Here is a 26,401-nt window from a genome sequence, read left to right as displayed (position 1 = left end):
TCGTGACACCATGCCAAGTTTCATGATTTTCGGGTGAGTTTTGGATTTACAGGGATTTAAAAACAGAGATTCCCACGAAATGTTTTCAAATAGCACACGGTTCACTCACGAAAGCCGTGTGCCTACCAAACCGTCGCCGATAACCCCCCCCCCCCTGCTGCACTCGCGATCTGAGTCGTGCGTTCTGATTGGCCAGAACCCAAACCCCACGAATCGTATGTCTGCACCGTTGGATGCTCCCAGATCGAACGGCAATCCTCATCCCTTTCGACAGCACATGTAGTTCCAGTTGTGATTTTATTTTTATGGTTAAGCACTATGCACATGCGTCATGCTAGCTCACGCTTCCTTCTCTACTAAGTCTTCCATATTAATGTTGTTATATATCCAAACACGCTACCATTTCCCGCCACTCCTCCCATCGGTTTCCCGCCTCTTCTCCCATCGGTTTCCTACTGCCAGTGTCAGTGCTCATAGAAGGCTAGGCGATGACACACCGGCCATGTAAATATTGCACACAGTTTCTAAAGGCACAAACGTGTGTGATAGTAGGGACTAGGTCCCATTGGGTGACCAGCGTGAAACACCTTAAAGGCAAGGAGGCAATTCCTATCAGCAAGGGGCAGCTTCCCATCCGTTAGCCTTGTCGAATAGAACGTAGAAGTTAAGTGTGCTCGGCCTGGAGTAGTCTAAGGATGGGTGACCCGGTGGGAAGTTGCATATCTCAAGCTTCTTTTGAACTCTATGATATGGTCATTATAGACATTTATTATCTAAATGTCTCTATAGTGACATATCGTGACAATTATATAAACCTTGGGATCCTTATTTTGCTAATTTGTAGAAAATGTTTTTATTGGTTATTTTTTGTTCTCAAAAATCAAAGAATGATCAGCATCTGTAGGCCCACACAAATTATCCCTTTGACCCAACGCACGATTAGGGTTTACTCTTTGCTCCATGTGCTATGTTACAGCAAATCAAGTTTCAGCACATGCGTTGGACGGCACCCGGCCCCTATCCCCCCCCCCACCCACCCACCTCGAAGTTGCATTCCCGACATCGTACATCTTTAACCTGGCCGCGGGGGTACGATGTTCATATTGTAATGTTATTGATGTAGTTGGTGCCCCATCGAACTTGTGCTTTCGAGATTTGAACAAATCACACACCAGACCCATACATTTTTTTGGGCCGCATGCAGGGTATAGGGGGCGGGTGTTCTGATCGAGCATGTCTCCCTTGTGTGGTTTATAGACACCGCACATATCTGTGGGCTCCCCAAGGTATATATCTATACCCCTACATAGTGTGCGAATAACTTTGAAAGATGGTCGTTGGATGAAGCCAATCCGATGGTGCAGAGATGGCAAATCCGAGCACTATTAGTCGTTGGATATCATCTACATTCCACCAGAGTCTGCCACATGTACAATCTAGAAGACGCCATGGTTGAACTTAAGCATAATACACAAACCTCAAAACACAAGCAGTTCTCCTTTGTTCTAGAATCTTCCATATCATAATTGCCCAAACTTTTTCTAGATGAATTGCCATTATTTGTTTTTACTTTATGCTTTACAAAGCACAATTCCATGAATCTTAAAATAGATTAACTTTTTTATAAAAAATAATTGATTTTGAATGAGATGAACTATAAGAATTAAACAAATATCGACATCATGCATATATGACTCAAAGCTTACATACTATAGTGTGGTATTTATTCATAATTTGGTTGCCAAATCTCATGCGTGCAATGCACATGTACCTTACTACTATATATATATCATCCTTGATCGATAACAAGGGGACCCACACAATCTATCCCTTTGACCCAACATACGAGAAGGGTTTGACCATGATGGTTTCCTATTGCTATGTGTGCCATGTTAGACCAAAGAAAGTTTGAGCACATGAGTTGGGTGACCCCCCCCCCCCGCCGCCGCCTCGAGGTTGGGGAACCAACATTGTACGTATTGAACCTGGCTTGGGGTCGGGTACGGTGTTCGGTTTGTAATGTAGTTGGTGCCCCATCGAAGTTGTGCATTCGGGATTTGAACACATCACGCACCACCCATACATATTTTTGGGCCGCATGCGGTGTGTAGGGGGTCTTCTGATCGACCACGTCTCCCTTGTGTGGGTTTTTGTGACGACACGCATATCTGTGGGCTCCCTGAGTGTACATACATCATCCCTTTGACCAATAGCAAGGGGTATGTGTTGGCCATGAATGGATTCCTCCTAGTTCCCGTTAGGGCCGGTCACCGTCACATGTCGTTCAACCAAAGCTCGAGCTCATGCGTTGTCAGTATTCCCTCCCACACGCTTGGATTGCTGGGTCCAACCAACACCGTACCCTGCGTATCTCGTCCTTAACTACCTGGCTTTCATGGTTGTTGTCTGTATCGAGAGGCAGACACCACATCTAAATTGTACATTATTCGATATTGAAAACACACATCACCCCTTCCAACGAACATCATTTTGGGCCGCATGAAGTATTCTATCCATTTTTTGTCAACAACAACAGTTGTCATTTCACCAAGCGGTAGATTCACTGGTCCATCTTATGGTAGGTCATGGTGACATGCATGTATGACCGAAGTATCATTACCTGCATCCGCCCCACTGACGTGAAGTGGGAGGTAGGTCAAGCACCCTAGCTAGGTAGCTATGACATTATGGCATTATATATATATCCAAGGGTACTTTTGGGTTTGCGAGGCAGGTGCCATCAAAGTTGTGCATTGTGTATTTAAAGTTTTAGACATCACACCGTATATTCCTACATATATTTGGCCACTTCTAGATGGTTCTTGACTTCTGGCCCCTCTCATCGATCTTCGACGACGCGCCCAAACATGGGCCCGCGCGGTCAAAGTTGAGCATTGGACTTTTGAACATCACAGACCACCCTTTTCACTCATATATATTTGGGCCACATGCTGGTGTGGCTGTCTTCTAACCCTCTCTGGCGTTTTTTTGCTGCAAATACTTGAATGACGCTCAACGGACATGGGTGTACTGGCTTAACCGCGTGCGATGCAAGAGTGCTGTGAAATCCCCACAACTGCCAAGCGTGATCAAGGGGGTAGGTAGTGATTAACCGTGTGCAATTCTAGTGGGTTGTGGAATCACCACGACTGCGCAAGCGCGAGCAGGGGTGGAGGTAGTGGTTTAACCGTGTGTGATGCAAGTGCGCTGTGAATCACCATGACTGCGCAAGCGCGAGCAAAGGTGGAGGTATTGGCTTAATCGTGTGCGATGCAAGTGCGCTGTGAATCACCATGACTGCGCAAGCGCGAGCAAAGGTGGAGGTACTGGCTTAATGTGTGTGATGCTAGTGCGATGTAAAATCAACAGCCGCGCAAGCTAAAGGCGAGTAGTTTATTTAGATTGAATTCCACGTCAAATCTATAAACAAACTACCCGCCTTGAGCGTTGCAAAAATCGGTAGTTCCACCGCGCTTGTCCTTATTATCATACACGCATATTCTTATTAGACCATGTGCGATCTTGGGTACTCCCGCCCCGCACCAATTCCTTTACCACAATTTTAGTAGCCGACATACTTCAACAGTCGCCCCCACTCCTCCAGCATCGACCTTACAGTAAAATTGCAGTAGCCGAGACATTTGAATTGTCGCCCTCCCTCATCCACCACCATCTCCACCCACCATTACTAAAATTTCCAATAGCCGCGGCATATCCTCAAACACCACCCCGCCCACCCGCCCCCCTCCCCTCCACAGTCCCCCCAACCGGCCCCCTCTCCCCCCCCCTTGAACCCTAGCTCGCCACCGCCAACCCCTGTCGGTCTGCTCGTTCCTCCTATCTTAGATAATAAAGTTCAAGTTACCCACCAATTCACATATCGTCGCCCCACTCCCCTAAGTTTTTAGATGAGGCTTGTGGTGTCCCTCCTTGGCAGATCCACATCCCCTGCTCCAGAAGGTCGCAGCCTAAGCTCGACCACATATCTCGGGGAGCTCGACGAGCATTCGGCCAAGAAGAGGTTTATCATGGCCTCTCCGGCGGATGTTGGCAAGGTGGCCGTTGTTCGCCTCGACTTGTCGATCCCGGAGCAACACCTCGTCGCGGAAGCCGGTGAAGATGTTGACTATGTTGCCATGTCGAAGGCTTCACGTCAGCGGGCTAGTGTATTACTTTATCAGGGGAAAGCTGGCTATGACATTAAGCTCGTCGATAGCGACGGCTTCAAGCAGGCCATGTCACAAGTAAAGTGGTCCATCCCCAACCCCTCTGGTTCAACCGTAGTCGATCTCTTTGACGGCCCTGCCGATGATCTCCTCTGCCACGCGGTCAAGGATTTGTGATCCTTGTACGCCATCAAGCCAATTTTGTCATTTCTGAAGGACATGTTCTACGGCGGCGGCTTGGGATCCTCAATTGCCAAGTTAGATCTCATCGACCACGACCACGAGGAGGGCACCCACAAAGGTTCTTCCAAGGTGAAACAGCCCATTTGTGACATCAGAGAGCGCACCATGGGTCAGTGCTCTTCCAACTGGAAGGATCCGTCCATGACATGTGAGGCAACATCTTATCAGCAAATCTTACCTTTTCTAGCTTGCCAACCCGTACCCTTTGTTGTTGTAGCTTTTGCCATGTGTTTTTTTAACTGTGACGTGTTTAATTATTTCAGTTATGCAAAAATGTTATGTTCAATAGGGTTATGTGATGTTTAAGTATGAATTGTCCACTTCAGTTTCACGAATGGCTATATTTGGTTGTTTATAGTGAGTAGATGCCTTCTTTGTCTGTATTTGGTTGTTAGGTTGGTTGTAGTGAGAATTTGTCCAGTTATCGAGCAGATGCCTTGTTTATCTGTATTTGGTTGTTAGGTTGGTTGCAGTGAGCATTTGTCCAGTTATCAAGCAGATGCCTTGTTTATCTGTATTTGGTTGTTAGGTTGGTTGCGGTGAGCATTTGTCCAGTTTTCAAGCAGATGCCTTGTTCATATGTATTTGCTTGTTAAGTTGGTTGGAGTGAGCATTTGTCCAGTTTTCAAGCATATGCCCTGTTTACCTGTATTTTCTTGTTAGGTTGGTTGCAGTGAGACTCTGTCCAGTTTTCAATGGCTATATTTGGTTGTTATACTGATCATTTATGCCTTGTTTATTTCAGTCATTCACAATGTGATGTTAATTATGTGCAAGTCGGAATTGTGCCGCTCGACTGCATCAATACCAATTTGAACGGCTATATTTGGTTCTAGTTATGCTTGGTGTAGTTAACACATGCCCTTTATTTCAGTTTTACACATTTATCCTATGTGATGTTTAAGCATGACCTACGTTCTAACCATTTTCAACAATACTAGTTTGAATTGCAATATTTAATGGCTATTAAGCCTGTTGTAGGTAACATTCCCTTCCATTTTATATTTGCTTTAACAGCATGCTGAAACCAACATATTCAAGCTATCATTTGTAGATGATATTGTTTACCTTTGCTATATTTGTTTGATGCTAAGGTTGTTGTACTTATCATGCCTTTCCACTACTTATGCAGGACAACAACGGGAGTGGCCACCATTTTCTGCCGAGGTTAGTTTCATCCCTCGGCTTGTACTCCCCCGTCATTCCATAATGTAGTGCATATAGATCCAGGCCTGGACACTTGTTAGCTTCTAATATTGACTTATTGCTTGTAGGTACATATGCCCTTGCCAAGGATCCACGTATCGACCCTTTTTGCGTATGGGCAATGAGATATTCATGAACAAGCATCAAGTGAGGAAACTGATAAGGATTATTAGCAAAAAGATACAAACGGTGGCGAGAAAATTATTTATTTACACTCTATCCAACACAACAGTGAGCTGTAGGATGGTAACTACAAACTCTGCAACCTTCTCTTTTTACTACCCATAATGAGTTGTTAGACAACAATGTCTGAATCTTTTTCGTTCAAAGTGGCTCCCGAAGCAGTTTGCTCAAGATTACCTCGCAAAGTAAATGATTGGTGGACACGCAATGAAGGTTAAAGTATTTCATCCAGACTACAATAAGCATCGAGAAGTCCTAATGAAGACAGTGAAGGATGGACGGGCAGCCATCACAAGGGGTTGGCCTAGAGTCGTGCACGCATTACGCATGGAGGAGGGCACAATATGGGCATTCTGCTTCGCCTTCTCCACCAACCAGAGTGTCTTTTGCCTCTCTCTTTACAGTCTTTAGTACAACTGCGGTTCATCATTCTTTACTTGGTGCTTCTGTAGTTCTTCAGTATATGTACCTATGCATCGAATTATGCATTCGCGGATGAACCTATATTTCTAATAAACATGGTTCGATATGAAATGAGTGATTGCCTACTTTCGAATTCAAAATATGTGATTTTTAAATTTGGGATTAAATTAGGGATTAATTAGGGATTACACTGCACACGGTTTGCGAAAGCGAAACATCTACGATAGACATGGAGATCAGACACGTTTCTCAGATCCACATGTGTGCGATCAATCTATACTGCACACACAATTAGCCAAGAAAAAGTGTGTGATTAACAACAGCATCGCACACGGTTCCTTCTTATTAAATGTTTGCGAAGTCACCTTATCACACATGCTTGGCAATCATGGACAGTTTATGATGTTGTGCGCATCGCAAACGTTTGGTCATAGAAGAACGCGTGCGATAGGTCTTCATCTGACGCGGGTACGACGGTTGAATCGTGTGGGATGTATTCAAGCTTCGCATACAGTTTTATAGGGACAACTGTATGCGCTCTTACATTGAATCGCATGCAGTCGAGGAAAAGTGAATCTGTGTGATTGTCTGCTTATTGTACACATTCTATAATCGTGAACTGTTTGTGATGGGTCGCGCATCGTAAACGTAGCACCACAGAATACCGACTGTGATGGCAATGCGAGCACAAACGAGTTGCAAGGATGAAGCGTTCCGGATATTCGAGATATCAGAAACAGATTTATAGGGACAACTGTATGCATCAAGGCTCCCTATCCCCGACGGTTCTGGGTCGTATGGGAAGGACCCCCTATCGCACACACTCACTTGGCGACGGTTCAAAACATCGTTGCCAAAAGGGATTAAAAACCGTTTGTATAGCACCTCGTTGTACCAGTTTAGCAGATCGAAATCTATCTCGGGCCATGGGGGCAATTACAAGGCAGGCCGTTAACAGGCCAAAAGACAACTCGGGCCATAAATGCGCAGACATACTACATGGGCCTTTAACAGGCCAAAAGTGAGAACATGCCGGAATTGTGCCATCTAGAGCATGGACCGTTAAGAGGCCAAATGTCACGATGGGCCACAAATGACCCAAGTGTAGAGACAGTCGTTAAAAAAGGGTGAAAGACACACCAGGCAGGAAATGACCCAGCTCTACAATGGGTCACTAATAGGCCGAAAGACACACCTTTCAGAAAACGGCCCAATTCCACCACAGGCCGCTAATAGGCCAAATACTCACTAGACCATAATTGGGCCTATATAGATAGCGAACTATTAACAGGCCGAAACTATTGATGGGACGCAATGATGTCGAATGGCCAACGGGCGGAATTGGCAACCTTTTTATGGGTCGTACGGGTCGTGGTTGTAAATAGGCCATCTGCAAACAGGCCTTAGTGAGCCAGGCCGCTAACTTTTGCCTGAATTTTGTGGGCCTCCAACTAGGCCAGCCTTCTTAACTAAAGGGGACACTGTTGGGTTGTGCCACGTGCCGTCATTTCATTGGCATGTATCGTCCGTTGGACGGGCGACACCTATCGCAACGCCAAGCTGGCGCGTGGTTCCGTTGTCGAATGAGAATTTGACATGTGGAAAATCGTCATTAATCGAGGCTGTTAATGGGTATCTGATCCAAAACCCGTGCCTGGTAGCTTAAGAGCGAATCGTTATGATGGATGCCATGTGTCGGTTACCCTTGACGAAAACACTTCCATGACGCGGCATTTATCATTATAGAAGTAAACACTTCCTTAGTGATAAATGGATTGTTGCTTGGAACACTTTCACGATATGACTATCTTGATCCTGTCATAAAATCATCTCGTATGTAATGCGTGATAGAAAACGTAACCTACTGTGACAAATGTGTATCATCACAGATGTGTGTTTTTTAGTGCATAGAGCTTTTTTTTGCAGAAATAGTGCATAGAGCTTAGCTCATGTACAGAGTAGATCCATGAGTGGATTCAAGGCCTCTTAGGTGAACAACCATCTATGTTCATCAGGGCCTCTTCGGAGAACCATGGTAGAATCATCAAGCCCTCCTTGTTCTAAGACTTGGGGAAGAACCCTATCTTGTTCCATCTCACTCTTCAGATGATTTGAATTATGGATCTGTCTATCTTCAAATGATTTGAATTATGGATCTATCTATGTATGTCTCTATTTGTATCTATGTGTATTTATATGTGTGCTCCCCTTTATGACTCCCCTCGTGTTCATCGTATTTCTCTTCAAATCCATCTCTAATTCATGAAGATCAGGCCACGTAGGGTCTCTACCCAACATCATACTCCCTCGTCATATCAGGAAATAAAGCAAAGTTGAACAACATATACGTTCAACAATATTCCCCTAATAAAGCATCCGGCTCATCACCGAGACAAACAAGTTTATTATTCCTTTATCAAACAAGTTTATGATTCTTTAGCCTTGGTGACAATAATACAAGGCGAAACCATTTCCGGTCCTCAGTATGCCAGGTTTTACGTACACTGGTGTACTCAGGTCATCAAAGTTTCCACCCATGTCCAAAAAGTGCTTATGAAAATATGAGAACACACAAGGTGCTATCAAAGGGTAAGGGCTCGGATCAAAGAAGTGCAATTAAACCACTTCCCCAATGACCATATGATATGATAAATGATTGATGTTATCAGGGGATGATCTCAATTTTGCTGGCTGACCTCCACAGTGCACTTGGAACATACATATTCAGAGCGGCCTAATGCCAGCAAACAACTACTCCCTACAACCAAAATAATATTTGCCTGCCTCTGGTGGCAGGTCAATTACAGTAACACTAACACGCACAAGCCATCAACCTTGAACCTCGCCTCTGAGCATTGGCAGCACTGCAGATTTTCTCAAGCTACTGTACATGTCATGGCAGAAGAACGAAAAGTCCGCCATGTTTCTGAAGAGCTCTGGCAGGTGCATCCGGAGGTTTGCCAGCGTCTTCTCCCTCACCTGCCTCGCAAGCCTAAGGTGGAGCTTCTCCTCTTCCTTCAGCCTGATTTCTACTTCCTCAATGGCTATTCTCCTCTCGTTGACATGATCTAGGCTTGGAGTATTGGCTGCTTCGGGGTTAGGTTCCTCACCCTGGGATGCCTTTCTTTCTGTGTACCTACGATGCCAGTCTTCAAACTGTGCCCTCTTACGGTCAAGATCCCTGCGAGTTTCGTCACACCTCCGCCTTAGGCTGACCTCCTCTTCCTGAAGCAGTACAATATTGCTTATGACTTCAGTAAAGCTTTTAATGGCAGTTTTGGCAAGTTCGACGGGAAGCCTCTCAAGCTGGTCGTGCCAGGCATATAGCAGATTTTTGATAGGTGGTTCCACCTGCCTTGGAGGGGAGGATACCTTCTCCTTCAGATTGCTCTCGATGGAGATGAGATTAAGCTTCAACCATGCATTGAGTGCTCTGATGTACCCTTTCTGATGCTCCATAAGTTTGTCAAACTGCATATGCCACTCCCTGACAATGTCACGTAGCTCACAGGTCTGCTTATAATGCAAATCAGTTGTCTCCCTTGGAACAGGCGGTACCTCAAAAGCTCTGATCCCCGATATGATCAAAAACTGGCTCTTGTGATGACGGTGCATAGAACTCCACATATTTGCCATGCTGCACAAGACATTATATTGACTTGAAGAGAAATGCTAAATAAAGAAAGCTGGAAAGCTTAGATGCAAGAACAAGCACTGTATCACAAGAAAGGTATGATCTCATTTAATAAGAACAAATTATTAAAACATTACAAACTCCTTTATTACCCATGATGGCAATTCTTATTTTATCATGAATTTCACTATCTGTTATTGTACCTTGTCTCCAAAAAATAGCTGGCTACTTTTGAATTAGGGGAAAATAGATCTACCGACTAGTACAAATTTTCTCCTGCCTACACGCACCTAGACAACTGAATCATGGAATTCTTACTAACTTCTCCAATCGTTGCAGAAAATATGGTCCGGCTGTCCTGGCAATGAATTGCATGCATTGACAGATATATTTGGAAAACAAGTGCTTAATAGCGAACCATGCCCAAAATTGAACAGTATATAGGTACGAAGACATATATATATATGGTGGATCTTCTGAAGATAACGACAAAAGCTTTCTTCCTCTTGATAGTTTGTTGGCCGTTTATAGGGGAAGGTTTTTTTCTCAGTTTTCCTTTGCATGTGAGAGGCGAGGGTAAACTTCTTTTGCCTTTTTGTGGTTTCTTCAGTGGTTCGTGTCAGATGTGGGAGGTACTTTCCTGGTGTGCCGCAAGTAAATGAAATGCTAAATAAATCAATGGTAACAAACAAATAGGTGGTGTTGAAGAATTCTTTTTTGTCGGATCCTAACAACGGTACTAGAACAAGTACGTTGATTTGTAGTTGTGAAAACGTCACAGCAGGTTACCTGTACCCAATGTGGGTAACAGGCCTAATTACTGCCTTGCTCTCTCTTTCTCTCTTTTCTTATATAATATGTGGTGAGTACAAAGGATTACAATATCAGGGGTACTCGGCGAGTTAGGGGAACTTGACAAGATGGAACTAGGTCTCGACGGGAAGCATTGAGATCTCCATGTGGTGTAAAGGTTCTAGGCAAGCTGAAAGGCATTGATCCCCTCTTCATGTGTCCCTCTGGCCCTTGTATAGCACAGGTAAGGATAACCCCACATCAGGCGTATAGGGGTAGGAGTCGGGCTCGTACTGGGTACCCTTTCCTTTGTGTTCTATAGGATTTCCTTCTATGTCATCTAGAAAGTTGCTTCCATGGACGGTGATGCGCCGTCTTGGGAGCGCTCGCCCGTAGCTGCCCATAGCTAGGCCTAGGGGGGTTCCATTGATATGGTGTTGACTCCGCCAGGCTTTGGATAATTTTACTTATCATCAACAAGCCCCCATCAGTATTCGGAATAGAATTTGGTCCACGAGTAAGGTTGATGTAGATACTTGCAGTCGTCTTGTTACCTCCTTGTTCGATCGAGGAGTCCTCTATAGTTTTCTTCATAATCCTTGTTGCGTGTTGGCAGTCGCACTTGATAGTTTTTTTTTTTTGACTGTGAGTCGCACTTGATAGTTGTTGGGTGCTCATTCCCCTCCCCTTCTAGTTGTCATTAATGAGTAGTCGGCTTTGCTTTGCTTTGTCGAGAGTTGATTCTCTTTGTCACGGGCGCGTAGTCGATGTCAATTGCAATCGCGTCCTTTAACGACTGAGATTCCATCTTATGGCCACGTGTCGTGATGATAGGCTTTGGCGTGCCGGATCAGTGATAATTAGAAATGACAATGTAATGATGCTTGACAATGTGACGTTGTTGATTTGACACTTCCTCTGTCCTTGGGCCACAATCCGACAATCTCTAGAATTTTGAACGGAGTCGTGCCCCTCTTCCTGTGCCATGTTCTCTAGAGTTTTTTTGTTTTTGTTGTAGAGATACGAAATTCTTCCTCCTTTCCTATCACTATGACCTTTTCGACTTCCCGTTTGCTCTTCTGCGAGCTTCTCCAATTGCGAACCTCGTTGGCCGTTACCTACGCTTGATGAGCCGGTGATGAGGGATCGATAAGGGATCTCCAGGACATGGAAAGCCTCCCATGTGATCTCATCTTCCATGCTCCTACCTCTGGTTGAGTTGTCCATTCCCTTGTCCAAACGAGACGGTGGTGGTGGCGGATTCCTTACGATGCGGCATCAGTCTACCTATTTCCATCTTCATGCGGGACTTACTTTTCTTCTATGGCATTGCTCTGGTGAGCTTGACGCCTGATTCCTTCTTGTATCATGCAGTATTTTGGGGCGCATTTATGCAATATTTTGTCTCCAAAAAATATTTTGGGGCGCTGCAGGATGTGGCGTTGTTTTCATGTCACATTTCTTCTATGGGATTGCTATGCTAAACCTGGCGTCCGATTCCTTCTTGTATCATGCAGTCTTCACACATTTGTGCGATATTTAGGGCGCTGCCGGATGTGGCATTGTTTTTAAGTCACTTCTGCATGTCTTCCATAGATCAATGGTACTCTCTGGGCCTTTGTTGTTGTGTCGTTCGCCCTCGCAACAACTACAAGTCTCCACTCCTATTGGAGCCACGGGCGGTGCTAAGGCTGATTGTCGGTCATGTTGGATTTAAGTGGAGAGGACTTTCAGCGACCCTGCCTTCATTAACTTCTACACAGCAAGACTGCGCCTCTGGCAGATAGCAAGTTGTTGTCTCTTTGCAGCGACACCTACGAGCTTCATGGAGGTGGGGAGGTAAGATGACGAGCGCGAATTTGACCGATGACTTCACCCGTCGTCGCCAGTGCCCGCTGAGATCTCGTCCTCTTCCTTCCTGAGACTACCAAAATGGACAATAGAACGTATAGGAGCTCAATGGTGACTATCTAGTAACTTTCCATTTAATGTGTGTTCTTCACATTCTCTCTTCTTACTTTAATTTTCTTTGATTTTGCCTCCTAGATCCTTTCACCTCGGAGGATGAGGAGGTGAGCGACTGTCTTACTAATCTCTGTGGGAGATTTGTGGGAGTGGGCCTCCCCTAGTACGCCTAGGCCCTTGTCGATCGCTTACCACTCACCAGAGGAACCCGAGAATCGACTGTCGATATGTTACCATCTTTTAGTTTCATGAATCACTTTTCACTTTTCTTGGATCAAACTTGTCCTTATATTTTCCCCATTTTCCTTCTAGCATTGATACTAGATTATGCATATCCTATCTCTCTGATCATTGTTCCTTTTTGCCCTAGTGAAGGTAGAGCACGGTCTCCCATAGATAGGGAGGTCGCATAGGGAGGTCGCGGGGCATCCTCCTGCAAAGCGATAAAAGAGGGTTACATGGCGGATAGTTATTGCCATGGAGGGTCCATCCCATGATTCACTAGTGCCCAACTGATGGCATTGTCTTCCTCTAGTCCGGGGTAATTGCTCTTAGAATCCCTTCATGTTCTTCCTTCCCTTTTCAGTAGTAGCATCGATGGTACAGTTGGGTTTTTTGGTTTAGTTATGTCCCCTTATGGAGAAGTATTTTAATGGATACATCATCCAACTCTCAATGTTATTGTTAAGAACACCATACATAATGAATAAGATATGACTAAGCTAGCCCTACATGATTACCTTGGGAATAAAGAAAATGTCCTAAGCGTGAGTGGCTTATAGTAGTTGCCATCATACCGTTGTGGGTTTACAACGGAATCGGTCTATGCCGTCACGAACATACACACGGATACATGGGTTTTACTCTCTCCCTTTTGTGCCATATCTTTGGGCAGGATGCGTTGTTGACCTTGTTGCTAATCTCGCTTGTAGGAGCAGTTTGTCCTCATGTTGAACTTGGTGAGTCTCTACTCTCATTTTGATTTTGTTCGTCCTCTTAGGCCCCACGGGAGTTGTGTTTGGGTACGTGATGTGATGCGGAGCATCCCATAGACATCACCATGCCAAGTGCCCCATCATCAAGAGACACATGCATCTCCCACATTATATATATAAAGGTGAATCTTCTCCTTTACGCGTATCTACTTCACTCTCCCGAGGATGGTATACTACTTGACCTCCCTACCATTCGCACCTATAGGTTTGAACCGAATAACAAACGTGCAATGGAGGAGGTCGTGCACAAGCGAGCACCACACCATCCGCAAGGAAAGCATGGAAGCAAAGAAGGAAACGTGAAGACCCAAGGCCGGATTCCAAAAGCATCGACAGGAGTCACCACGAAGGTCAGCAACCTACGTTGCATGGATACTTGGATACGTATCGGATACGCGATACGAGGATACGCCCGATACGCCAATTTTCTAAAAACATGAATACGGGGATACGTTTATATATAGATGTTACATATATTAATTATTACAAATATGAAAAAAAATAAGGAGGTTCTAGGTCAAAGCATGCCTCAATACGATTACCCCTTTCTTTTCTTGCACTTAGTACACTTCCATTAATTGGCAGTGAGGTTTGCCTAGGTTTGTTGTTCCAATCAGTGCATCGATTCTCTCTTGCTCACCTTTCAATTAAACAAAAACATTGACATACATGTTTTCACATGAACTCATGCCCATGTTGGGAATCTTCAAAAGGTGCGCCTTTATGTTTTAGGGGATTTAACGTCGAACGAGGGGTTTCAGGTATCCAAAACGTATCGCAGAAGTATCTTAGGAGTATCAAACATTATTTTCTTTTTTTATATCAAAATATCGAGAGATACTTACAGGATACGTATCGGGAAGTATCGGGGCAGTATCCGAGTATCGGGGCAATATCCAGCTGGATACGCGCACTTTCTGAAGTATCCGTGCAACGTAGTCAGCAGCCTCTGGACCCCCGTGCACACTTTGAGCTAAGGGGACTCCTTTTATCTAATGGCTCATCTTGGCTCATCTTTGAGCCAAGGGGACTCCAGGATGTTTCCTCCAATGAAACCGCACCTAAGTTTTTGCGATTTAATTTCACATGGCATGGCGTGAGGCATGGTGTCGTCATCTTTCCAAGTGAGGGCTTCTTTGCTTATTTATTCAACCATCCGATGAAAACAAATACTCTCTGGTACCATGGGTCCAGGTGAGGTGGAATCCCCAGCCGGCACTTGATTCTTCCTCGGGGATTGATAGTTGGATCACGCATGTCGTTATCAACTTATCATTGCCTTTTGAAGATGATTTCCTAGATCACCTCTTGCCTCCGTCAAGGTACGGTGTTGGTCTTTGTCGTGTTTTCTTTTTTTGGAGTTGCCTTTGTCGTTGCACTTGCTCCTGTCTGACCTCTTTCTTCCTTCTTGCACGACCTACTTCCTTCTGGCACGAATCCTTCAGCCACCATTCCATTGAAGCGTCCAAAACCGTGATCCTCCTCCGTTCAGCCATCCCCCAACGATTCCGCAGATCTCCTTGATGCAACGACAAGCTGTGATTCCATGATTATGCATTTGGTGGAACTTGCGCCATACTCAAAGGCTGCCTTCTCTCAACCTTCTGCACCATTTTGTTTCTCCATGCTAGTGCACTTTCTTTAGTGTTGGAATAGCCAACGGGACCCCTTGTGTTGAGCACTCTTTTTTCCATTGTTCTGGCATCCCACAAATGACCAATGAACTAATTACGTCTTCATACACATGTCGGGCAATGTTGTGCCATCAAGATGGTGTCTCCGAAGGCCATTCGCCTTGGCAATCGCCATCGATTTTGTAGAGGTCCTGCTTGCAAAGTTAGCGAGAAACCTTCTCTTCTTTTGCAGCAAAATTTACAGGACAAATTTCCAAACAGGTTCCTTGTCGCTTAGTTTCTCATTGAACAAGAAGGCGACAGGGAATCCGTCGTTCACCAAGCCCCCGAGCTTCTCTTCCTCGTTTGTCGGTAGTTGCCTGCCGATTGCGATGATTTGCTATCCGGTGATAAGGACGGAGCCATAGACCCGATGTGATATCGTCACACCAGCTGTCAAAGGATTTTCCATCAGATTCTAACGGCGGTACTAGAACTAGTACATGGATTTGTAGTCATGGGACCGTCACGATACAAGGGGACACGTGATTTACCCAGTTCAGGCCCCCTATGTTGGTAAAAGCTCCCCTTCCTGCCTAGCCCTCTCTTTTTTTTAAATATGTGGTCATAACAATGGATACAATATCAGGGGGTACTCGGCGAATTAGGGGAACCCGACAAGATCGAACTAGGCCTTGACGGTAATGTCGAGGTCTCTACGCGGTGTAAAGGTTATAGGCTATCTGAAAGGTGTGGATCCCCTCTTCATGTGTCCCTTTGGCCCTTATACAAGGCTGGTATGGAGAACTAATGTCAGTGCGTCAGGCATATAGGGGTAGGAGTCGGATCCATATCGGTACCCAATACATTGGAGCCTTTCCTTCATGTTCTATAGGATTTCCTTCTATGTCCTATGGAAAGTTTCCTCCATAGTCAGTGATGTGTCGTCTCGGGTGTGCTGGCCCACACCGGGGCCCAAGGGGGACCATTTAATACAGTGTTCACTAGGACAGGCCTTGGATAATTTTATTTATCGTTTTCAATTGCAAAATGCTATATATAAGCAAAAACTATGAAACTGTGGACTGAAGCGCGAATTTAACTGCCTGTTGAAACAGAAAGGTCAATCAAGGCTAGGAGAGTATTTATGTGGCAGCATATTCCCTTTACTTTACATTATTAGACTGTGGCAATGCATATTTTAGCCTTGTTAAATCGATCTCCACACAAATAGATATACCTATAGTTCATCATATTAGCAAGGACAATCAGGTAGCTTAGTCAGCAGATGGATAAAATTATGAGAAGGAGCCGCAAATAGACAAAGTATATATCATTGACACAATTAATTGCTCCTGAACGGTAGAAACCAAATTGGCATAAAATAGAAAATGACATAATTCATTTCCAAACAATTTTCATAAGTCAAAGAATGCTCACCCATCGACAAGGTCCACTAACTTCGGGTATAGCTGTTTATCACGTAGACGATTTATTTCTGAAACTGTTGAATCCATGGATTGCATATCCACTATGTACCTTGTGTGCAAGTGGCTAACGGCAGCCTTTGTCTTCTCAAGGGTTTCAAGTTTAACACCACGTTTCTTTTGTTTATGCAGTAGATCAACCTTCTTTTGATAATCAATTTTCATAAGTTCCCCTGCCTGGTTTGGCACATTCATAAAGCAGATCAGGCAACAAAATCAGAGACTGAAACAACAAACATGACAAAAGAACAATTGCTGACGATTTCACATGGAAAGAGCACTAAAATAAACCACAGGTCAAGAATGTGAACGAGACAGTTTGGTCTACACTCATTGCTCCTACTAACAAGAATTGACTTATCACTGCATTTGTAATCCCCCCTAAATGCAAATCCATAGTCCTACATTACTACATTTCATCTTGAATCTACTTTCATAATACATGATGTTTGCAGCTTTACAACAACATATTTTAGTATCAATTAGCAATCAAAGTGGCTCATAGACCGGCCAACACCCGAACAGACTAAATTTGGATTTGGAGGGAGTATCATCCGAATGATAGGATCTTTGGCAAGCAACCTGTATAAGAACGGTTAATTACACACCCTGATAAATGAAACATTTTAAAAAATATTGACCCTGATGCAACAGTAAGATATATAGTGCAACACGAAAAACAAAAGGTAGCAAAACTGGTGTTTGAGATAACAAAATTTATGTTCCACGGTTAAAAATTTGGCTAACAGTAAGATTTAGCTGCAGAGGTGTTCACTGTTCACTACGGGTTTCAAAATATCACCATATAGCGGCTAGGACAAATGCACTGATATTCTAACAACGAAATGGGACATGGATAAACCAAAAAAAAAGTATCCTAGCAAAGCTATTCCAAGAAAGTACTTTAATAGACATTACCTTCACTTCATCATACAATTTTTTCTCCCAGGCAAGCATCCGGTCGAGAACTGTGGCATGAGTTTCGAATCGTTCATCAATCTCGAAATTAACACCTAAATCCTCTTGGTCCGGTAAATTCTTGAAGGAGCGATTCCAAGTGATAACATGCATGATTTTCGTAGAATGATCAATATGTCCTGAAAAATATCCAAGGATCGTAAAGAAGAGTAAATTCAGTTCCACACTGCACACACCGAAAAATTGAGAAGTTCAAACTTGGAATTCAGTAAAGCAGAAAACTAGCTGCTGGTGGACCACAGCCGATATTTCTAAGTTATCTGAAATGATGGTAACCTTACAATAAATTTAGCACCCAAGACAAGTACAAAAATAATCTCGCAGCTGTGTTTGTGAGCACCGAGTCGACAAAGCATTAAAACATGCAGTTTTCAAATTTGCAAAGGTGCTATGACAACAAAATAGAAGGGAAAATGACATCAAAGGGAAGTACACTATATACGCCCTAGTTTAGGAAATAGAGCTAGTCTGGGGTACTGGGTTGTTAAACTAATCTGGCACGGGGCAGAACTTTAGTTTCCACTTTTATCTATACCAAAAGAACATCGATTGATTCATAAATGTTAATTGCTTTCTTGTTTCCAAAACTAACGATCTGTGGCACGGTGATTGTCTGGCACAATGGGTGCGGACTGATTGCTCAGGATTCAAAACCAAGGATTACTGTGGGGACCTCCCCTACAGTTTCCATTTAAAAGAAACAATACACACTTGCCTCGACTGTCAGCATGGTTGGAGTGGTAATGCATCCGTGTGGCCTCAAGCTTTTTTGACACATCATGTGCACTCTCCGAAGACCTGAGAAAGTTATCATCAAGCTGAGCAATAATCTGCAGTAAGCTGGCAGACACCATCATAATCTTCCCTTTCCGGGTCTCAACTGAGCCCATGGACGAGGCATGCTGGTGGTGTACTTCTGGTTGCAGGCCAGGTGCCTTGGGTGGCTTCCTAACAATTGGCTTTGACGGGGGAAGGTTTGCCGCAAGCTCATCGATGGCCTCCGCCTTCTCCAGTGCTGTCTGTGGTGGCCGCTCCGCCCACTCCTCAGCACCACGTGATGGTTCAGATGCCTCACTAACAGCTGGATTCATCACTGGTGCCTTCACCTCGGGCACTGACTCCTTCTCCCGCCTATCCATCCAAGTATCATCAGTTTGCTGCTCCAGGGTGGGCGGTGGTGTGGGGGTTGGACCGAAGAAGTAGTCCCAGGTAGCCATTTGAGCCTCCGGCATGGGGGGCGGTGGTGTCGCAGACGCAGGCGTTATTGGGGATGGGTTTAGCTGTGGTGGTGGCGGTGGTGTCACTGGAGAAGACCCCATACTGTCCATCACCCCTCTCTTTGGCGGCTGCCCGTGCACCGTATCATCCATGCTGAAATCGTCATGCTCGTGGTGATCGTCGTCGTGGTCATCGTCGTCGTCGTCGTCATCATCATCATCATCATCATCATCATCATCATCATCATCATCATCATCGCTGTCAGTTATGATATGACCACCGTCCTCCTCGCCATCCTCCTCCTCCTGGATAGCAGCACTAGCTGGGGCGCGGTTCTTGGTGGCAGCCCGGGGATCGGGCATGGGGATGTTGGGGGTTGACGAGGAGCGCTGGAGGCTACCATGAGGGAAGTCCATGAAGGGCGGGGGCGGGGGGGAGGGCGGGATGAGGACAGTAGTGGTGGTCGGGGGCGGAGGCGCAGAGGCCGAGGCTCCGGCTGCGGCCGCCGCAACGGCGGCCTGGTGGGAATGGGAGGCTATCATGCTGGGGTCGGGCGCCTCGCCATGGGCGAAGTCCGAGAGCGCGCCGCCGGTGCTCTTGAGGAGGACGGTGTAGGCCGAATGGGCGGCGGCGAAGGCGTTGCGCGCCTGGACAGCGTCAGCCATCAGCCGCTTCCGATCCCGGCAGCGGCACACCGCCTCCTCCTGGTCGATCTTGGACTGTGCGCACCCCATCGAGGCGGCGATGGGAATCCGGGGTTCTGGCGATCGATCCTCAGAGGGGATCTTTGGGGAGGCGACACGGCGGCGTGGGTGGCGGCGTGGCGAGGGGAGGGGGGGAGTGGTGAGGGCCGGTGGCAGCGGATCGGTGGTAAGGTCTGGAAAGTGATGGAGTCTCTTGGCATTTTTTAAATTTTCTCATTTTATTGGCTGTTTTTATTCGCCCCAAACATCCGGACAGGCCGGCATCCCATACGAAGCATAGGAGAATATGCGACGCTGGGAAGCAACCTCATGTTAGATCGATGGCAGGGGCCGCGCCAATCTTTTAAAGACGTCACGCTCTTACGCATCCTGACCTTTTCCTCTTCTTTTTTCAGCCTCATTCACACAACCGTCACCGTAGCTCCGCCACCATTGTTGCTCCGTCGTCAATCCTCACCCACAACGTCGTCACTGGGGTTCCCAACCCACAACTCCGCCATCCATGTTGTCAAGTTCGCCGCCACTGGATGTCGCCCCGGTACATGCAACTCCTTCCGACATACACTTCGTGTTCTATGTGTTCGATGAAATGTCCAAGCAGTTTTTTATTTTTTTATCATTTTTAGGTTACTGATGAACTTATCATCGAATGATGCATATGAAAACACGGACCTTGATGATTCATATACAGAGAGTTCATAAATTCACCGAAATCGGGCAATGAAGATGTTGAAATGATGGTGAGCAATCAGAAGAATTGGAGAAGTAAGAGGAGCATGTACTGAACTTCAAGGGTTCGATAAAAGGGCATGAGAGCTCTTCCTCGGGATAGGTTTGTTGGCGCGAGGCTTCTCTACATCGACTACTTCAGATCGGACCGACCATATCATGAAGAATTTTTTTCTACGCCGCTTCGTGATGAGTAGAGATTTGTTCTTGCGCGTAGTGGATGTTGTGGAGGAGGCTAATGACTACTTCGAACTGAGTAAAGATTATGGAGGGAAACTTTCTTTCTTTGCTGTACAGGACGACTGCATTCAGAATGCTTGTTTATGGTAAGGCCGCAAATGCCAATGCTACTGAAATTTGGATGAGAGAGACCACATGCTAGAATACGACGATGTAATTTGCACGTGTCTTTGCTGAACGTGTTTGGACCAGAGTACTTGAAAGAACTAATTGTGGTGGACACAAAAAAATGGTTGGCAATTAATTAAAATATCAAGAGGATTACCCGGTGTGCTCGGTTCAGTTGATTGCACGCATTGGCAATGTATGAACTGTCCCAAAGGATTGTGTGGGCAGTACCAAGGTCACTCCAAATAGGTCATCATCATACTTCAAGAAGTGACATTGAAGGATTTACATATTTGACATGTTTTCTTTGGCACACCTGATTCTAACAACTAGATGTCATGTTGCTCCAACTAGCTCAAAGGCTAACTGCAACCTGCATGTTAAGTGAATTATATGAAACATTAAATTGAAACTACATGCGGGAAGTTAAGCGAACTATTTAAAGGATTTTTTCCCCTCAACTCTCTGTAAATGATTATGATCATATGAAAGTTGTGTTTGGCCATATGACTTTGTAGCTTTGCTGGTTGGCGTGTGCTGCTACACTTTCTCACTGACCACTCTCTGCCCCAGGCTATGAATCCTCTAGGTCGGTGCAACACATGTTAAGCTAACTATTTGAAACTGTGGCCAGGAAGTTAAGCAACACCAAAGGCAGCACGTCTAACAAATGTTCGTTCTATAAATAACCCACCATTAACATCAATAAGAGCACACACGGGAATGAAATAAAATTATCAGATGTGAATAACGAATGAAAACTAAAAAATAAGCCAAAGAGCAGCCTCTGGGAGGTGGTTCTGGAGGTTGTTCCCCCATCATGCTACTACTCGGGCGATCCAAGTTGGGATTACCTGAATTGGCCCGTCCTTCTGTGCGTGTCACGGCATTGGGCTCTATCCAAGCTCCCGGGCACGTGCTTTTTCGAGCAACTATGGCACCACATCCACCCGTTCTTAGGTCCTGGTAGTCCTTTTAGTTTGAGCAGTGCACTAACCGCCCTTGATAGCCGGACACGACTTAGTCGTTTGTATCAATTAGCAACCTTTGTTGTCGATCATTAGCAATTTTGCAACTTTTATTTATTGCTGCCACAAACCAAGTTGCCTTGGCCTTTTTAGAGAAATGTTTTGCAACTTTTATTTATTTAAAACCTTTGTTGCCATTTTTCTTCGGTGCTTGTATGAACTCACAGAAATCTTTTAAAGCATGCAAAACTGAGTTAGTTTCAATATGTGGTCCATTACTAATATCTCTCATCATATTATATTAGGAGAAGTTTTTTGATGCAATCATAATGTAGCTTAATTCCTCCTTTACTACATGTATCCAATTTCCAAGTTTCTTGATTAAATTGAATTTCATCAAGCAACCCCCAAGCTTGGGTGATGATACCCTCCATAAATGCTCTGTCGGCAATACATGCCAAATTTCACATTCTTGAATGTTTGGAGAATTGTTTGTAGTTAGTTGCTTTTCAAATGATAAAGACCACTTGTTAGATGTACCGGAAGAATAGTTTGCAGGAATAAGCAAATACATATGAAGTAACACAGAATGTGCATACATTTTTTTCTTTATACTTGGGACATTTGCACTCATAGCACGTCAGACTGGACCAAACTCATGTGAGAGATTTTCATCAATGTTAAGCGAACTATTTGAAGCAGGTTAGTAATCTTGTGAAGTTGAATCTATTTGAACCAACTGTAGTACGGAAGACAAGTGAGCTATTTGAGTACTTTTTCGAGATGTGTGCAAATGATTATGCTCGTATTGTGTTTGTATTTTCCGTGGTGATGAGCATTGTCCATTGCTTTCTTTGGCGACACATAAGTTGTTTGCTTGGGCAGGTGAATGGACTCTATTTTCTATGCTCCGACCTTTCTTCATTTTGTAGTTCCCAAATTTTGGTTGTTCAGTTGCCCTGGCTGGTACTCTTTGTGAATGTCTATTTGGGCACGACAACACACTCAAAATTGTGTTGATGTTGTTTGTTTTTCCATCGCAAAGCTAGCGAGGAACTTACCCGTCTAACAAATATCGACCAACCTGAGTGGGATGTTTGCAATCGACGGGATGTGATGATCGCTTCTTTTAATTATCCGCTCTTCATTAAGGCTCCGTGTGTCGCGTTAGTAAAACAACGAACTAATGGACGCACACCAAATTTCAATATCTAGTTAATTCATATTGATGACCTCATGAAGTTGGTTTTTAGAGTCCAGGAACACATCCCAAACACATCCTGCCGGACTAGACCGTAGTGTGGAAAGATGGAGTCGCATTTGAAGACACGTCAAGCATGCGCAAGCGCCCGACTCGGTGTGCGTGTGGTTGCATCCTGTCGGGCTACTTCGTTCATTGCCAGGTGGATGTTGGGTTGTGTCATTACATCCCATTGGTTGTATGCTTTTTGTAGGATGTCTCCCAGTATTTACACTCTATGGTCTACTCTGATGGCCCCGAGCCGCCTCGATTGTTGCCAATAGGGGTCCCCAGTTGTGTGCGTGATGTCATGTACCATAGGGGGGTGTGGTCGGCTTTTCTATGAGCCGACTATTGGGTTGCCCTTGTGTAACACCCCTAGTGTCTTACTACAGTAACCTCACACTAATGGTGCCATGTAATCAAGATTGACTAAGCCAAATTGCCCCTTGATAAAAACCCAAGTCAAATTCAAAATTCAAATTTAAAGTGAGAATTTAAATTCACTAACATGGTGGTAAAATAGTTCACATTTTAGCAAACATTCCAAAATAAATATTGGTGAAGAAAAACTACTTCACTTGTTTGCTCATTTGGGCTCTAGCATTTACAACAGGGCCAAAACAATATTTTAAATGTTATTTATATTTATGACAAATTTCAAACCATTTTAAATCCTTCCCACACTTTTGTGGCGATGCCTAAAATTGCAGTGTGATTTATGGACCAAGTTCCATATTTAATAAAAGTCATTTGCTATTTAAATTAAAGGGTAAAACAGGAAATATATAAAAAACACTAGTGGATTGGGCCTTAGCAGTGCAGGCTCAGCCCACCACCACCCCTTGTCTTCTACCCCCACTACAGTGGGCGACGGCAGCCGTGGCGGGCATCCATGGTGTTGGGAAACATAGCATGCAATTTCAAAAAATCTCCTACGCTCACGCAAGATATATCTAGGAGATGCATAGCAACGAGGGAAGAGCGTGTCTACGTACCCTCGTAGACCGAAAGCGGAAGTGTTTGACAACGCGGTTGATGTAGTCGAACTTCTTTTAGCTCCGACCGATCATGCACCGAACATACGACACCTCCGAGTTCTGTACACATTCCGCGCGATCACGTCCCTCGCCTTCTTGATCCAGCAAGGTGTCGAGGAAGTAGATGAGTTCCATCAACACGATGGCGTGGTGCCAATGATGGTGAGGTGATCCGCGCAGGGCTTCTCCTAAGCACCACGAGAATATGATCGGGAGTGTAAACTGTGGAGGGGGCGCCGCACACGGCTAACAATTGATGTTGTGTGTTCTATGCACCCCCTCCTCATATATATAGGTGGGAGGGAGTGGGGAGAGGCCAAGGGGCGCCCCAAGTGGGGCCAAATCCCACTTGGGCTCCTGCCCTGGTTCGGCCCCCTTCCTTGTATAGGCGCTAGGGGAAGGAAGGCGGAGGTGCCCCCCCTTTCCTTTCTCCCTTGAGGAGGGGAAGGAAGGAGGGACTTGCCCTCCCCTGGCCGGCTTGGTGGAGGGGCGCACCAGTGCCTTGTGGGCTGGTCTGTCCCTCCCTTGGCCCATTAAGCCCATATCTTTGCCGGGGTTGCCTGAAACCCCTTTCGGTGACCCTATATGTACCCGGTACCCTCCAGAACACTTCCGGTGTCCTAATACCATCGTCCTATATATCAATCTTTACCTCTCGACCATTTCGAGACTCCTCGTCATGTCTGTGATCTCATCCGGGACTCCGAACAACATTCGTTCATCAAATCACATAACTCATATAATACTAAATCGTCATCGAACGTTAAGCGTGCGGACCCTACGGGTTCGAGAACTATGTAGACATGACCGAGACACCTTTCCGGTCAATAACCAATAGTGTAACCTGGATCCTCATATTTTCTCCTGCATATTCTACGAAGATCTTTATCGGTTGAACCGTTATGACAACATACGTTATTCCTTTTGTCCATCGGTATGTTACTTGCCCGAGATTCGATCATTAGTATCCACATACCTAGTTCAATCTCGTTACCGACAAGTCTCTTTACTCATTCCGTAATACATCATATTGTAACTAACTCATTAGTAACTTTGCTTGCAAGGCTTCTTATGATGTGCATTACCGAGAGGGCCTAGAGATACCTCTCGGATACTCGGAGTGACAAATCCTAATCTCGATCTATGCCAACCCAACGAACACCTTCGGAGATACCTTTAGAGCATCTTTATAATCACCCAGTTACGTTGTGACGTTTGATAGCACACAAGGTATTCCTCCGGAATCCGGGAGTTGCATAATCTAATGGTAGAAGGAATATGTGTTTGACATGAAGAAAGCAATAGCAATAAAACTGAACGATCAATATGCTAAGCTAACAGATGGGTCTTGTCCATCACATCATTCTCCTAATGATGTGATCCCATTCATCAAATGACAACACATGTCTATGGTTAGGAAACTTAACCATCTTTGATTAACGAGCTAGTCTAGTAGAGGCTTACTAGGGACACGGTGTTTTGTCTATGTATCGACACATGTATCAAGTTTCCGATTAATACAATTCGAGCATGAATAATAAACATTTATCATGATATAATGAAATATAAAATAACAACTTTATTATTGCCTCTAGGGCATATTTCCTTCAGTCTCCCACTTGCACTAGAGTCAATAATCTAGTTCACATTGCCATGTGATTTAACACCAATAGTTCACATGTTTATGTGCTTAACACCCATAGTTCACATCGCCATGTGACCAACACCCAAAGGGTTTACTAGAGTCAATAATCTAGTTAACATCACTATGTGATTAACACCCAAAGAGTACTAAGGTGTGATCATGTTTTGCTTGTGAGAGAAGTTTAGCCAACGGGTCTGCCACATTCAGATCTGTATGTATTTTGCAAATTTCTATGTCTACAATGCTCTGCATGGAGCTACTCTATATAATTGCTCCTACGTTCAATAATATCTAGATTGAGACTTAGAGTCATATAGATTAGTGTCAAAGCTTGCATCGACGTAACTCTTTACGATGAACTCTTTATCACATCCATAACCGAGAAACATTTCCTTAGTCCTCTTTAAGGTAACTAAGAATAATTTTGACCACTGTCCAGTGATCTAGTCCTGGATCACTATTGTACCCTCTTGCCAAACTCATGGCAAGGTACACAACAGGTTTGGTACATAACATGGCATACTTTATAGAACATATGGCTAAGGCATAGGGAATGACTTTCATTCTCTCTTTATCTTCAGCCATGGTCGGGTTTTGAGTCTTTACTCGACTTCACACCTTATAATATTGGCAAGAACTCCTTCTATGACCGATCCATTTTGAACTCCTTCAAAATCCTGTCAAGGTATGTACTCATTGAAATTCTTATCAAGCGTCTTGATCTATCTCTATAGATCTTGATGCCCAATATGTAAGCAGTTTCACCGAGGTCTTTCATTGAAAAATTCTTATTCAAATATCCTTTTATGCTATCCAGAAATTCT

The 26,401-nt window shown here is 44.7% G+C and overlaps 1 protein-coding gene across 1 annotated transcript; it reads right to left on the bottom strand.

Moving 5' to 3' along the window:
- Window positions 1-8,832: 8,832 nt before the first annotated feature.
- Window positions 8,833-19,813, bottom strand: LOC125543819 (protein ALTERED PHOSPHATE STARVATION RESPONSE 1-like). Its single transcript, XM_048707302.1, has 4 exons — window positions 18,401-19,813; window positions 17,626-17,804; window positions 16,661-16,884; window positions 8,833-9,858 (listed from the first exon to the last, which is right to left on the bottom strand). The coding sequence occupies exons 1-4, from the start codon at window positions 19,635-19,637 to the stop codon at window positions 9,051-9,053; spliced, it is 2,448 nt and encodes an 815-aa protein (XP_048563259.1). The 5' UTR covers window positions 19,638-19,813; the 3' UTR covers window positions 8,833-9,050.
- Between the last annotated feature and the right edge of the window lie 6,588 nt (window positions 19,814-26,401).

The sequence above is a fragment of the Triticum urartu genome, chromosome 3 (genome assembly GCF_003073215.2).
Source record: "Triticum urartu cultivar G1812 chromosome 3, Tu2.1, whole genome shotgun sequence".
Classification (NCBI taxonomy): domain Eukaryota; kingdom Viridiplantae; phylum Streptophyta; class Magnoliopsida; order Poales; family Poaceae; genus Triticum; species Triticum urartu.
This window is presented reverse-complemented; position numbering and strand designations above follow the sequence as displayed.

Excerpts from the sequence above, each read along its gene's own strand:
- LOC125543819 (XM_048707302.1), bottom strand. The coding sequence starts at position 19,637 with ATGGGGTGCGCACAGTCCAAGATCGACCAGGAGGAGGCGGTGTGCCGC. Across the intron at positions 17,805-18,400 it reads CAACCATGCTGACAGTCGAG|GACATATTGATCATTCTACG; the intron begins GCAAGTGTGTAT and ends GATATTTTTCAG. Across the intron at positions 9,859-16,660 it reads TTAGTGGACCTTGTCGATGG|CATGGCAAATATGTGGAGTT; the intron begins GTGAGCATTCTT and ends TGTCTTGTGCAG.